Raw genomic sequence first — 14,795 nt, 5'->3', positions numbered from 1 at the left:
TAAATGGAAACTACCATCATAAATGTCATTAGTGCATTATGCATCATTATCATTATCATCATCGTCATCCCCATTGACTTCATTTTAGTTTAGAATCGATGCAAATGGGGGAACTAGTGTTAGTATCGTGAGAATATTGATCCAGCATGATTTACCATCGATTCCCGTGAAACATGTTGAAGTCACAGCCTCGCTCTGACCCGCTAACCCTCCATCCACCAGCAACCGGAAGTAGTATAGAGTGTCTGACTGCAGCCGTGGGACAATGTGTGTCCGTCGCGTCTGAGGCATGCCTGTGTCTGCCGTTACGTTAGTAACACTCCATACAGTTGAGTCTTTCTGCCAATAGGAAAGAATGAACACATATCCCCCACTATGTGTGTCACTGTAGGTCCACTGCATCTTAACACTGGAGGCCGTGTGCTCTGTGCAGTAGAAGTCAGCTGGCGGGGAAGGTCTTGCATCTGAAATAAAATAGGTGTCCATCTTGGTCTCAGTTTTATGCTCAGAAATACATGTGGGATAGTGTGCCCTTCATAATAGCTGTCTCAATGTTTATGTTTTGGGGGTACATGAGAATGATGCAATACTCACTGGGTTGAATGGTGGGTGTTCCAGTTGTTGGTTCTGAAAATATAATTAAGATTGATGGTTGTTATGCTGGTACCATATGCCTGATAACCTACTTAAGTGTACATTTAAAATCTCTTTGTTTTCACAATGGGTGGTGGCACATATGTATAGAATACATATGCATGTAGTATATATATGACTTATACAAATACATGCTGAATAAAAAACCTATTGACACGGTTGCAAAATGTATTTCCATTGTTTATTTGACACTGTTATGCACGTGCTGGCATCTATAGTCAAGCTGTACGTGTGTGTTCATGAAGTAAGACTTGATTAATGCTGCTAAGAATAAGATGAATATTGAGTTACGGTTAGAAACATTTTCACATGTTGATATGTATTGACGTCGATAGATTCAAATTGGTGTCAGGACTCAAATATTTAATGAAATCTTACCAATAACAAGGACTGTATTGTTGTCACTGTTGTCTTCACTAATGAAAGAACACCTGAATTGTCTCCCATTGTCTAGATTCGAGACTGTATGAAGCAGTGTTGACGCCCCGTTATACTGACATCCCCCTAATCCAGATACGGGAGTAGGAGGCTCATAGGTGATGTTTCGGTCGTTTGGATATCGTGTCCAGGAGGTGAACACGTTGTCTATAGATCGATACTCCCATGTCCACAGGTTCTGGAGATTGTTGTCATCAAACTGGTTCCCGATCCTCCCTGTGCATCTGAATGAGATCAGCTGACCATTTTCATAACTGACCCTGTCGGGAGTGGGGAACATCTCTATCTGCTCTGGGTAACCTGTAAGATATAATAGAATCACTGATGTTCATGGGTGAGCAGTTTACGACAACGAATGTCAAAACTTCGAAACACTGATGCATGTTGACGTCAGATGTGTTTTCTGAATTACACAAGAACAGTGTAAGGACATCTAACACATTATATTTATAGTAACTATAAACATAAGTACTTCTAGCTGTGATGTTGGTGGTTGTCTCATCACTTCCAGTTGTCCCCGCCGCCAAGTATAAGGTGGAGCAATAGTATGTAGAAGCAGCATCAGTACATCTCAGATCTGTCAGGATGAACTGTATGCTTCCTGTTGCTCCAGTAATAGAACCTGAGACTGTCATCCGCTGTTGTAGGCCTGTGTCCACAACTTGTACTGACGAATCTGTGTTGTCCATTCGTATTATAGGCTGATTAGAACCAGTAGAAGATTTCTTGCCAATCTCTATGTTAAACAGTTGTGTTATCCCGGGTACATCTGGACTACAACTTACAGTCAGCTGAGATGTTGGGCTACTTTCCCCAATAGTTATTTGTGTTGGTGATGTGGTCAGTCTTGCCCCTGTGACTGAAAAATATTTAACACAGGAGTCGACAACTTGACAAAATGTCGCGTGATGCATACAGTAATATATCTTCAGTAAAAAGTTTGTAACATTGTAGCAGATTTGATTTTGGTTCAGAAGATGTACACAGATGATTATATTTACACAGCTAAAAGATGCTTTAGTATAAGTATCTTCAATGTATTCTCTATTTTCAGGTACGATTGTTGATACCGAACCCTATTGTGTCACTTTACCACCCAATGTCAGTGACTTACGCGACATTTTATCACATGTTGATATGTATTGACGTTGATAGATTTAAATTGGTCTCAGGACTTAAATATTCAATGAAATCTTACCAATAACAAGGACTGTCTTGTTGTCACTGTTGTCTTCACTAATGAAAGAACACCTGAATTGTCTCCCATTGTCTAGATTCGAGACTGTATGAAGCAGTGTTGACGCCCCGTTATACTGACATCCCCCTAATCCAGATACGGGAGTAGGAGGCTCATAGGTGATGTTTCGGTCGTTTGGATATCGTGTCCAGGAGGTGAACACGTTGTCTATAGATCGATACTCCCATGTCCACAGGTTCTGGAGATTGTTGTCATCAAACTGGTTCCCGATCCTCCCTGTGCATCTGAATGAGATCAGCTGACCATTTTCATAACTGACCCTGTCGGGAGTGGGGAACATCTCTATCTGCTCTGGGTAACCTGTAAGATATAATTGAATCACTGATGTTCATGGGTGAGCAGTTTACGACAACGAATGTCAAAACTTCGAAACACTGATGCATGTTGACGTCAGATGTGTTTTCTGAATTACACAAGAACAGTGTAAGGACATCTAACACATTATATTTATAGTAACTATAAACATAAGTACTTCTAGCTGTGATGTTGGTGGTTGTCTCATCACTTCCAGCTGTCCCCGCCGCCAAGTATAAGGTGGAGCAATAGTATGTAGAAGCAGCATCAGTACATCTCAGATCTGTCAGGATGAACTGTATGCTTCCTGTTGCTCCAGTAATAGAACCTGAGACTGTCATCCGCTGTTGTAGGCCTTTGTCCACTACTTGTACTGACGAATCTGTCCTGCCCATTCGTATTATAGGCTGATTAGAACCAGTAGAAGATTTCTTGCCAATCTCTATGTTAAACAGTTGTGTTATTCCGGGTACATCTGGACTACAACTTACAGTCAGCTGAGATGTTGGGCTACTTCCCCCAATAGTTATTTGTGTTGGTGATGTGGTCAGTCTTGCCCCTGTGAATGAAAAATATTTAACACAGGAGTCGACAACTTGACAAAATGTCGCGTGATGCATACAGTAATATATCTTCAGTAAAAAGTTTGTAACATTGTAGCAGATTTGATTTTGGTTCAGAAGATGTACACAAATGATTATATTCACACAGCTAAAAGATGCTTTAGTATAAGTATCTTCAATGCATTCTCTATTTTCAGGTACGATTGTTGATACCGGAACCCTATTGTGTCACTTTACCACCCAATGTCAGTGACTAGCTGCTAAAATATCACGAGAATAATAAGTAAGGTAAAACTGAGGCCGTATGCTCTTTGCAGTTGAAGTCAGTTGGCGTGGAGGGTCTTGCATCTGAAATGAAATAGGTGTCCATCTTGGTCTCAGTTTTATCCTCAGAAAGAAATATGGGATAGTGTGCCCTTCATTGTAGCTGTCTCAATGTTTATGTTTTGGGGGGTACATGAGAATGATGCGATACTCACTGGGTTGAATGGTGGTTGTTCCAGTTGTTGGTTCTGAAAATATAATTAAGATTTATGGTTGTTATGCTGGTACCATATGCCTGATAACCTACTTAAGTGTACATTTAAAATCTCTTTGTTTACACAATGGGTGGTGGTACATATGTATAGAATACATATGCATGTAGTATATATATGACTTATACAAATACATGCTGAATAATTGACACCTAATGACACCTATTGACACGGTTGCAAAATGTATTTCCATTGTTTACTTGACACTGTTATGCACGTGCTGGCATCTATATTTAAGCTGTACGTGGGTGTTTATGGAGTAAGACTTGATTAATGCTGCTAAAAATAAGATGAATATTGAGTTACGGTTAGTTACATGTTCACATGTTGATATGTATTGATGTTGATAGATTTAAATTGGTCTCAGGACTTAAATATTCAATGAAATCTTACCAATAACAAGGACTGTCTTGTTGTCACTGTAGTCTTCACTAATGAAAGAACACCTGAATTGTCTCCCATTGTCTAGATTCGAGACTGTATGAAGCAGTGTTGACGCCCCGTTATACTGACATCCCCCTAATCCAGATACGGGAGTAGGAGGCTCATAGGTGATGTTTCGGTCGTTTGGATATCGTGTCCAGGAGGGGAACACGTTGTCTATAGATCGATACTCCCATGTCCACAGGTTCTGGAGATTGTTGTCATCAAACTGGTTCCCGATCCTCCCTGTGCATCTGAATGAGATCAGCTGACCATTTTCATAACTGACCCTGTCGGGAGTGGGGAACATCTCTATCTGCTCTGGGTAACCTGTAAGATATAATAGAATCACTGATGTTCATATTCGTGGGTAAGCAGTTTACGACAAAGAATGTCAATACTTCGGAACACTGATGTATGTTGACGTCAGATATGTTTTCTGAATTACTCAAAAACAGCGTAGTACATTATATTTAAATAACTATAAACATACATACTTCTAGCTGTGATGCTGGCAGTTCCCTCATCATTTCCACTTCCAGCTGACCCTGCCAAGTATAATGTTTGACAGTAGTATGTAGAAGCAGTATCAGTACATCTCAGATCTGTCAGGGTGAACTGTATGCTGCCTGTTGCTCCAGTAATAGAACCTGAGATTGTCATCCGCTGTTGTAGACCTGTGTCCACTACTTGTACTGACGAATCTGTGATGGTCATTCGTATTATAGCCTGATGAGAACCAGTAGAAGATTTCTTGCCAATCTCTATGTTAAACAGTTGTGTTATCCCGGGTACATCTGGACTACAACTTACAGTCAGCTGAGATGTTGGGCTACTTCCCCCAATAGTTATTTGTGTTGGTGATGTGGTCAGTCTTGCCCCTGTGACTGAAAAATATTTAACACAGGAGTCGACAACTTGACAAAATGTCGCGTGAAGCATACAATAATATATCTGCTGTAAAAAGTTTGTAACATTGTAGCAGATTTGATTTTGGTTCAGAAGATGTACACAGATGATAATATTCACCCAGCTAAAAGATGCTTTAGTATAAGTATCTTCAATGCATTCTCTATTTCAGGTACGATTGTTGATACCCGAACCCAATAATTGTTGTGTCACTTTACCACCCAATGCCAGTGACTAGCTGCTAAAATATCACGAGAATAATAAGTAAGGTAAAAATGAATTACAGTGAACAATTTAAACAATCACAGCTTCACAAACGATACCTCTTTTTCTGACAACTTACTTCCAGAAACAAATGTAATGCATGTCAGGAGACCAAGCGGATGACAACACTTCATTGTTTCTTTCTTCCAAATGTGGATTCCTGTTCCTGAAACATGTCAAGCGAGTATGCAGTTGATGTGTTTTTTTCTCCCAAGTTATAGCAACCCATTATCTAACAATCTAATAATTTTCACCATTAATATATTTGGTATTTTAAAAAGAATGAACAACCGAAACATGTATACCCCTCCCTAGAAATCAAATGGTTGCCCCCGAGTGTATGTTGGCCATGTTTTTGTAGATAAGATCTCAATTCACCCGTAGTTTATTTACACACAATCTAACTATTTATCAAGCTGCAGCACATCAAGGTGAGGTGAGGTGAGGTGAGGTGAGGTGAGGTGAGGTGAGGTGGTGTTTAACGTCACGTCCAAGATTATTGCACTTATATAGCTACGTGCATGTACGTGTGTGTGTTTGTGTAACTGCTTGTACTAGTCCGGAGTGATGCCGATTTATAGTGCTAGCTCACTGAGATACCATGACACAATTTAACATGAATACCCCACTCAGACACAGTATACTGACTCCGAGCCTACCAGTCCTTGTTTTAGCCCCTTACTGCCGAGCGCCAGACCACAGGGTAACAACAAATACCATCTGTTAACGTCTTTTGGTATGACGCGGTTGGGGATCGAACCCCGGACCATCCACTCTATGGGCGGACACTCTACCACTAGACCACGGAGGCGGTCTGCAGCTCACCAAGAGTAGATGTAGCATGTATTATACATCATACATGGAATGTACTGGCATTATTAACAACCGACCCCAAATGTGTAAACAGTCCATCCTTTGTATCTCCTAAAGGACGTTAAACATAATAATAATGTGATAATAATGTCAATATTTATAATGCGCCAAATTCATGCCCAAAAATGTATCCAGACCGTTACATGCCATATCAAAGTCAACAATTTATTTATTGGGTGAGATTGAAATGGCTATGCCAAGGATAGGAAAGTTACGTACACTACAACCCCAATTTTTTTACTTTATTTTGCAAAACTTCCGCAGACGGGGACTACGCAGAATGTGTGTAAAACTTTGGCGTAGCTACGCGGGGACTACGCAGAATGTATGTAAAACTTTGGCATACCTACGCGGGGACTATGCAGAATGTATGTAAAACTTTGGCGAACCTACGCGGGGACTACGCAGAATGTGTGTAAAACTTTGGCATACCTACGCTTTAACGCTTTAAGGTTGTATACGACCTCGACCTTCGCGAGCGAGTTGAATGGTCCATGTATGTCCATCGGAACGAAAATAGAACGGGTGTATAGGTTTTTTGTTTTGGACAAAATACACATAGGATTTTTAAATATGGTTCTAGACTAATTTCATTTTAATTTCTTTTATTTAAAATATCTTTGAAAACTAAATAATGCTTGAAAAATAGAGTTGACTTGGTGGGAAATGTGACGTTAGCCAGCTGAGACTGCACATGTGGACACACAGTTGCACCGATTACAGCTTACATGTGGGCTCTTTATTCAACCATGAATGTACAAGAAATGATATGTAACAATTCTCTCAGTACAGTACATGGTTACAACGAACACAGATATAGCGAACAAACGGATACCCCGATTTATCTCCAATATAACATCATATAAAAGTTACTCATATAACGTGTGTACAGTGATGTACGTATCTACTCCAATGATGACTAGACGAATCATCTATTCATACCCGATAAAAAACAGCCGTAGTTTAGTACGTGACTACATGTACGTCATCCCTATTAATCAAAGCTGTCAATAAACTGAAAATCATATCTGTCGGAGACCCCAAGTAAAGCTGAGTTACCAAGTTTTATTCAGTACTATATTTACTAAATTCAAAATACTTCAGAGGTACATTTTTCAGAGAAAGGACATACACTTAAGAATGACATTGATTCTGTATGTGAGTGCACGTAATACTTGGCATCTCAGTTCTCAGCTTCATAATGCTTCACACAGGTGGCATATCTGGATGTGTGTACATAGAGGTTATCCCGCGAGTGTGTTTGGGGATGGTTAATATCCTGCATTAGGAATAGACATTGTATTTAGCGATACAATTGTTTGTCACAATGACACTGCGCATATGCTATGCACAGAAAGATCCATTTGTTATAGTTGGTTTTTATGTAAATAACATGGGAATTGAAGTATATGTTTCTATGTGTATGTAATAATGAGTTGTGTAGGAGTACATGTAATGCACCTAACAACGTTAACTTCGAGGCCACACCAATCAGGACGCCCCTCCATGCATGTACATGGTGTGTGTTTTTCACCCAAGTACATGTACATACATCAACACTGATATAACCAGTGTCAAAGTGAGCGGCATTCATCAAACTACATCAGTATATTCTAGTACATAAATATATACATGCACATTTATACAAGACAAAGACATGATGCAAGTAGATTGTGAATTCATGTCAGTAAGACTATTTAATGACATCATTCTTATAGCATGAATATATTACATGTATTTATCAAACATTACATGTAACTGCAATCCATTCACAGCGTAGCATTGTAGTATACATTGAATGTATGAAGACTATTGCCATGGCCCGTCACGCGTTGGCGGCGATCCATAAAACTCCTAATCCGCAAAACACGATAGCAAACTTTTGCGTTGTAGTGTGCTAAAGCATGCTTTAGTTTGCTTACAGGAGATTCACGACTGACAATTTGAGGTCTGCAGATTGGTTCAGTATACATGCTGACAAATGTGTAGACTGACAAAAACAAACATTGACCAAATAACGTTCAAACAAATAATAACAAATCTTTATTTCCTGGCGAATGTCAGCTGCTTCCTTTCACAGACCATTCATTCACATGGAGTCCCTCTCCACTAATTGTAAATATTAAGTCCCCATGGTACCCAGTGTGGTGATCTGCCTTCAGTTGCTGGCGATCTTAGCCCATTTTCACATTGTGTTGTTGAAGGCTAATATATGTTTACATGCTCTAAATGGCAAACTAGTTTTACGCACATCTGTGATAATCGAGTTATCATAACTGTCCTTCAGAGACAGGATTGTACACAGTTTAAACATTCAGTTTAAACATTCACCTTTAATGTAAATATTTGTCTCGTCACGATATGGCTAAAACATTGCCAATGTGATGTTAAATATTAACTCACCCACTCATACAATTGTAAATATAAGCAACAAAATCCTTTCCATGTTCATAATGAACATCCACCAAAAGCAGAGTCGATTGTACAACTCCAACTACATCATGTGTTAATGAATCGTTAATGAATCGTTATCAAATAGTGATGATACCAGGTGTACCTGCTCCACCAGTGTTACAAGTCAGAAACACATGCAAAGGCAAGGTAGTTGTTCACCTAAAAACACGGGAACATATGGTACAAGTCAAAATAGAGAAATGCATCGCGTGTGTCAAATTTGGAAATATCCTCGACATCATTACGTTTTTATACAGTATCGAGATATGATACATAGAAGTAAACATGTCTTTATCTTTCCTCTATCTTTCTTAGAATTGTGGATACAACTATGACTGCGACTGTGCCTTGAAACAGATAACACTCATACCTGTGCATGTGATCTCACCCACCACTGAGAGTCCCAGCCTGTATGATTTACTTCCTTGTTGAGCAAATTAATTCTTTGTCCTGAATGCACCAGGTATAGATTTTGACAGTTGTATTATAAACAACTTATGTGTAAATTTTTCTCGGGTCATGGTGACAGTGTCAATAGAGTGGAATACATTTTGGTAAGAGTGTTTATACAGGAATCTACCCATTGTAGGGGGGGGGGGGGGTAGTATTCATGACTATGGTCATACAGATACCAACATGTAACAACAAGTGAATATCCCTCCTAAAGGCTGCGGGTAGGCAGGACATGCTTTCCCCTTTTGCAAACACCAGGTATCATCACTGATATTCTCCGGCGTTGAGCTTATATTTCTACAACGTTCATACAAACTACATTTATGAACTTTATAAACCTTAAACACATATACCTGTACCTGCAATCTCAACCACCACTAGAAGTCCCAGACTGCCCTATACTCATCTACAGATCTGCGTTAGAGTGCAGAGAGAGGGATCCGCCTACCATGGCCACTGTAGTGAAACAGGGAAGGTTATGGTGACATTGTTGATGTGGTCGTGGGTATGGGGAGGAGAACACGTTAGGACACAGGGAAGTATAACCTGAAAGGACGCAACCATTTCATTTCTGGTGTGTGTGTGTGTGTGGGGGTGGGGGTGGGGGGTGGGGGTGGTGGTGTGTGTGTGGGGGTGGGGGGGTGTTCTTAGAATATACAAACCCCTCTTTCACTTATTTTGCTTATACATGCCTCGCATTGTAGGAAAAAATATATTCTTTTTATTCAGACTGTGTGTATTTCAATTTTGTGAAGCAAAGGTAAATTGGTAATCGTAAACCGATCACGTGACGCACGTGACTGCATCAAGCCTCTTTCTGCGTACACCAGCAAGCAGCCAAACGCGAATTTCATAGGCAACATATTATTTATCGTCTTAGTGTAATTTCTTGTCCGTACGTTTGGTGAGAAGAACGATGTCAGGTCGGAGATCGAGGAAGCGGAAGATCCAAGCACCCAGCGACCGGAGATCGTCGCGGAGATCGTCGCGGAAATCAGCTCGAGTCAACAAACCGACGAATCGGAGTTCTCAGCCCGGCGATGCAGACAACATGGCGTCAACTACCGTCTCTCGGTCATCGCAGCCCGTCGATGCGAGGAATGGATCAGGTGATGTATTACCTCATGTTTTCAATAATGATGCACGGTTTCATGTAGTGATAGGCTTAGATACCCCAACTATCCCGCTAGTACAGTCGATAAATCACAACACACACGCTCTCGCATCTGTTGCCATTGACAACGATACGCTTAACATGCCTATAAATGCTAGGATTGCATGCAGTGGTGACAAAATGGTTGCTTTGTCAACTGACAATGTTGGTTCCTTCATCCCCCAACCAATTAGGGATAAAATACACAATGGGGAATATGTAGATCTGGCTACCCTGATTAAGGGATTGGATAAGGAGCAAAGTATGGATAGCACTATCAGAGTAAACTCAATTGGTCAGTTGTAAATGTCACGACAGTCGAAGGACATACAGTCAGTGGAAGAGTGGACAACAGCCTTTATCATATTTGTCAGCATATACCTGGAGAAATTCCCCGAAAGCCACCAGCAAATGCTTAAATATTTGCACACAATTAGATTGGCCGCCAGCAGGGGCCAGGGTTGGCAAAATTATGATAAACAGTTTAGGCTGCGCATAAGTAGATCCACAGACAAGGCATGGGGCACAATCAACGCGGAATTGTGGATGTTATACATGAATGTCATTCCTCAACCTGTGAACCGCAGTTTCACCACTTTCAAGCAGCCTTCACAATCTCCAACTGCAAACACCTTAAAAGTTGGTTTTTGCTGGGATTTAAATGACCCTGGAACATTTTGTCGCAGACAACATTGCCGTTTTCCTCATGTTTGCTATCAGTGTGGTGGGAGCCACCCATTCCCAAAGTGCAGATTAAACCAATCAGTTACCTGAAATCAACCAGCCCCAGAGGTTAATACATTTCAGTTTCGCAACAGAAACCTCCCAAGACGTGCAAGCATTGGGCCACACACCTATCAAAGTAGATAAGCTATTAGCATACCTGGAGTCCTACCCATTGTTAAGTGATGCCGGTGTTCTTCGTTGCGGTTTCACCGAAGGATTTCATTTACATTACACAGGACCCAGAGAGGCCAGTTTAGTTTGTAACAACCTAAAATCAGCTCAAGATCTCAAAATGGAACAAATCATACTTGGGAAACTTTCCAATGAAGTACAATTAGGCCGAATGGCCGGTCCATATCATAACCCACCTTTACCAAACCTGAGGATCTCTCCTATTGGAATTGTTCCAAAGAAAGAAGTAGACGGGTACCGCATCATCCACCACTTATCGTATCCAGATGGTATGTCAGTAAATGATTTCATCAGCCCCAGCCTTTGTTCCGTAACCTACTCATCCATTGACGATGCAATTTTGATGATTCAGCAGCTTGGTCCGGGGGCATACTTAGCAAAGGCCGACATCAAAAGTGCTTTCAGGTTATGCATGGTGCATCCTCTTGATTTTCACTTACTAGGAATAAAATTCTTACATAAATATTATGTCGACAAAGCATTACCATTTGGGTGCAGTATAAGCTGCTCAATATTTGAAAAAATTTCCACTTTCATCCAGTGGATAGTTCAAACAAAGTTAAATTCTCAAGGTGAGTTGATGCATTACTTGGACGACTACCTATGCGGAGGATCTGGAAGAGATAAGTCTGAATGTCAGTTAGTCCTGTCAACATTATTAGCAACTTGCGACGAACTCGGAATACCTATAGCCAGTCACAAAACAGTAACCCCAACAACATTAATCAGCTTCCTTGTATTTCAGCTAGACACAGTAAGAATGGAGTTAACCATACCAGCAGACAAACTACAGGATGCTAAGGATAAACTCAGGTTTGTCATGTCAAAATCCAAAGCAACCAAACAGCAAGTAGAGAGTCTCAATGGTTCACTAAATTACATAGGTAGGGCCATTCCCACGGAGATCCATTGATTCAATTTGTGGTATTAAGAAGCCCCATCATAAAGTTAGGGTAACAAGAAATATGAAAGATGATTAACAGATTTGGCTTTCATTCCTGGACAATCATAATGGAACGTCATTATTCCTGGATCAATGCTGGATTACCAATGAAGCATTACACCCCTACACAGACAGTGCATCAGGAGAGTCATGTGGGTTTGGAGCGTACTTTCATGGACGCTGGACCAACGGTTCATGGCCAGGACATTGGAGGACTTTAGGCCTAACACGAAACATCACGCTGCTGGAATTCTTCCCAGTCTATGTTGCGGTTAACATTTGGGCTGATGCCCAAAGGGGCAAAAAGTTAATAATAAATAGTGATAACCAAGCAGTAGTGTCCATACTGAACAAGCAGTCAACTAAATGTAAGAATACTATGCAGTTTGTGAGGCAGTTTATACTTCATTGTCTCAACATAAATTCATTAGTCAAACTGTCATCTCTATTCCGGCCCATTTGGTCATATGTATATTCCGACCCATTTGGTCATGATGTGTATATTCCGGCCCATTTGGTCATGATGTGTATGTTCCGGCCCATTTGGTCATGATTTGGTAGTTACTCCATTGCGTCACGATGTGTACTCATCCAAACCTCGGACGCAAGCAATGTAACTGCATTGCTGTGTACTGTGTAACACTGCTTGTCGCGACTTCCGCCTGTATTGTTATGTAATAAAGCTGCGCCCGTTTTTTGCCACTGAAGAAGCATCGTGTTATCTTTTGTATTCTTTCATTCACACTTAAAAAGTTATTCTAATTTTAGTGTGACCTGGCCAAGGCTCGGTAAAACTGCGGTGGCATAGGGGACAAAGGGCAAACTGGCATCTCAAAACCAGATGCATTGGGCTAAGGGGTCTAGTCAGTATTGGCAAGCTGCTCGTCTAGGAGATAATAAACTCTCACTCATATCCCACTCTGCCTTGCGTCTGTTCTATCCATGGGAAAGGCTGAAGGAAATACAGCGTCGGAGTCCCTTATGCAGTAAGTTGTTCTCTTCAAAACCACTCATGCAGTTCTTACGACGCCTCTGATACCAAGTGGTATTGTATTTTTCCTTTCCCTTGTCTCTATCAGCGATACATGGAGAGTTTGGACCTCTTGCAATGGCATCACACTGCCCAGGTCTGTGACCTGGAGCGGTAACTCCTCCAGCCTCAACTCTCGGTGACGGACAGCCTGGTAAGCAGTACTCCTCCGATAAGTTTATCTTTATTGGCGTAGAATATAGCCCCAGGGGCTGCTTCTGATGGTGGAGAGTATCAATGCATTGTGCTCTGGCAAGTCTGACCCGCAGACTGTAAACTTTGCACCAAATAAGATAATACAGCAGGACGAAAGAAACTCATGAAGCCAGCTCTTTGGTTGGGATGCTCGTATGTTAGCACCATGACGACAGGATTGTCAGTGGATCTTTGGGTGATGAGGGATGTACCCAACACTGCTATCATCCACAACAAACTCCAAAGACTACAAGTGGACATCGCCATGCTCAGGGCCTGATCAAACCAGCAAGCATGGTGTCAGTTTTGCTGTGAAGGATTGAATGCTCAGAATGATAAGTCTTGTGAAAATGGAACTGAGGAGCTTTACATTTGAAGCTGCGACTTGTCACATCTAATGGGCTTCATCAGGGTGGAAATTCCTACCTGAAGGACGAGTTCCAGTTCTACGAGCTGCTGCTGGCCATGGGCGACTTCGATGAGGAGTGGGTACTGACCACGCGGCCATGCTGGCAGGGACAATACAGAGCTGTCAGGATGAATGAAGATGGGCATCTTCTTGAGTTGTGCAGACACCACTACCTTTGCAGGATCAAATCCTTTTTCCAGACTAAACCTCGGCACAAGGTTTGCATGTCAGCATTCAATTATCATCTCATCGCATCGCATCAAGAAATACATCAGTTCAACTCAAAACAAGATGGTTCCCCTGAAATCTGCAAGGGGCAAAACGATCAGTGACAGAGGCAAGCAGATGGAGAGATAGTCACTCCACATTGACATGAAAGGCGCCATGCAGTTCTAAGCTCTTCCAGTGAGGCTGTCGACATCCGAAGTGGTGTACAGCAGGGCAATGTGCACATGAACCTACCCTGTTTGGAATCTTTTTCACTGTCATACTCAAGCACGCTTTGTATCCCCGATCGTCGTAATCTACCTCCACGATGGGAACCTGTACAGCTCGCCTGAAGGCAAAAGCTAGAGTTTGCGAAGCCCTCTGCTTTTCGCAGATGACTTGGCTCTGGCAACCCACTCAACACAGACAAAGAGCAGACAAGACAAACAAGCGAGCTCACATCCAGCAACAGCAGCACCTTCAAATACGTCTGCAATGGGTGGGAGGAACTCGCTGACGAAACAGACGACATTCCAAATATTACAGTTCGATTATGTATATTGACCTTAAAAAATAGTTGAGCACCTGCTTATGTTAAAACAATAATTGACCTAGAAACATAATCGGGGCGAAACGGGATTCGAACCTACAATCATATGTTTCTGGTGTTCCCAAGGAAAGCAACTCTGCACAGCGAATTGTTGCGCCTAAGACGACCCGGGACATCCGTGTCCCAATGGAATGTTAAAGGAATACATCCATTCCAAAGAAGGCCTGAGTCATAATTAGTAGCTCCACAAGGTGTAGATGTAAATATCGTT

The 14,795-nt window shown here is 41.4% G+C and overlaps 1 protein-coding gene and 1 pseudogene across 2 annotated transcripts in view; one reads left to right on the top strand and one right to left on the bottom strand.

The window, feature by feature from the left end:
* Window positions 1–14,795, bottom strand: part of LOC139458313 (uncharacterized) — a 61,044-nt gene that overhangs the window by 1,525 nt on the left and 44,724 nt on the right. The window contains exons 6-14 of one of the 2 annotated variants that reach the window (XM_071239702.1): window positions 4,664–5,053; window positions 4,137–4,496; window positions 3,687–3,719; window positions 2,823–3,203; window positions 2,291–2,650; window positions 1,565–1,951; window positions 1,033–1,392; window positions 595–627; window positions 156–464 (exon numbers count right to left, since the gene is read on the bottom strand). In XM_071239702.1, coding sequence (XP_071095803.1) covers window positions 156–464; window positions 595–627; window positions 1,033–1,392; window positions 1,565–1,951; window positions 2,291–2,650; window positions 2,823–3,203; window positions 3,687–3,719; window positions 4,137–4,496; window positions 4,664–5,053 — 2,613 coding nt within the window. The remainder of the gene's footprint in view (window positions 1–155; window positions 465–594; window positions 628–1,032; window positions 1,393–1,564; window positions 1,952–2,290; window positions 2,651–2,822; window positions 3,204–3,686; window positions 3,720–4,136; window positions 4,497–4,663; window positions 5,054–14,795) is intronic. The other variant, XM_071239703.1, reaches the window with a different exon arrangement.
* LOC139458316 (uncharacterized) lies at window positions 10,171–11,069 on the top strand (annotated as a pseudogene).

The sequence above is a fragment of the Haliotis cracherodii genome, unplaced genomic scaffold (assembly GCF_022045235.1).
Source record: "Haliotis cracherodii isolate W230 unplaced genomic scaffold, xgHalCrac1.p SCAF_12, whole genome shotgun sequence".
NCBI lineage: Eukaryota > Metazoa > Mollusca > Gastropoda > Lepetellida > Haliotidae > Haliotis > Haliotis cracherodii.
The sequence above is the reverse complement of the archived record's forward strand: the minus strand, read 5'-3'. Positions and strand labels throughout refer to the sequence as shown.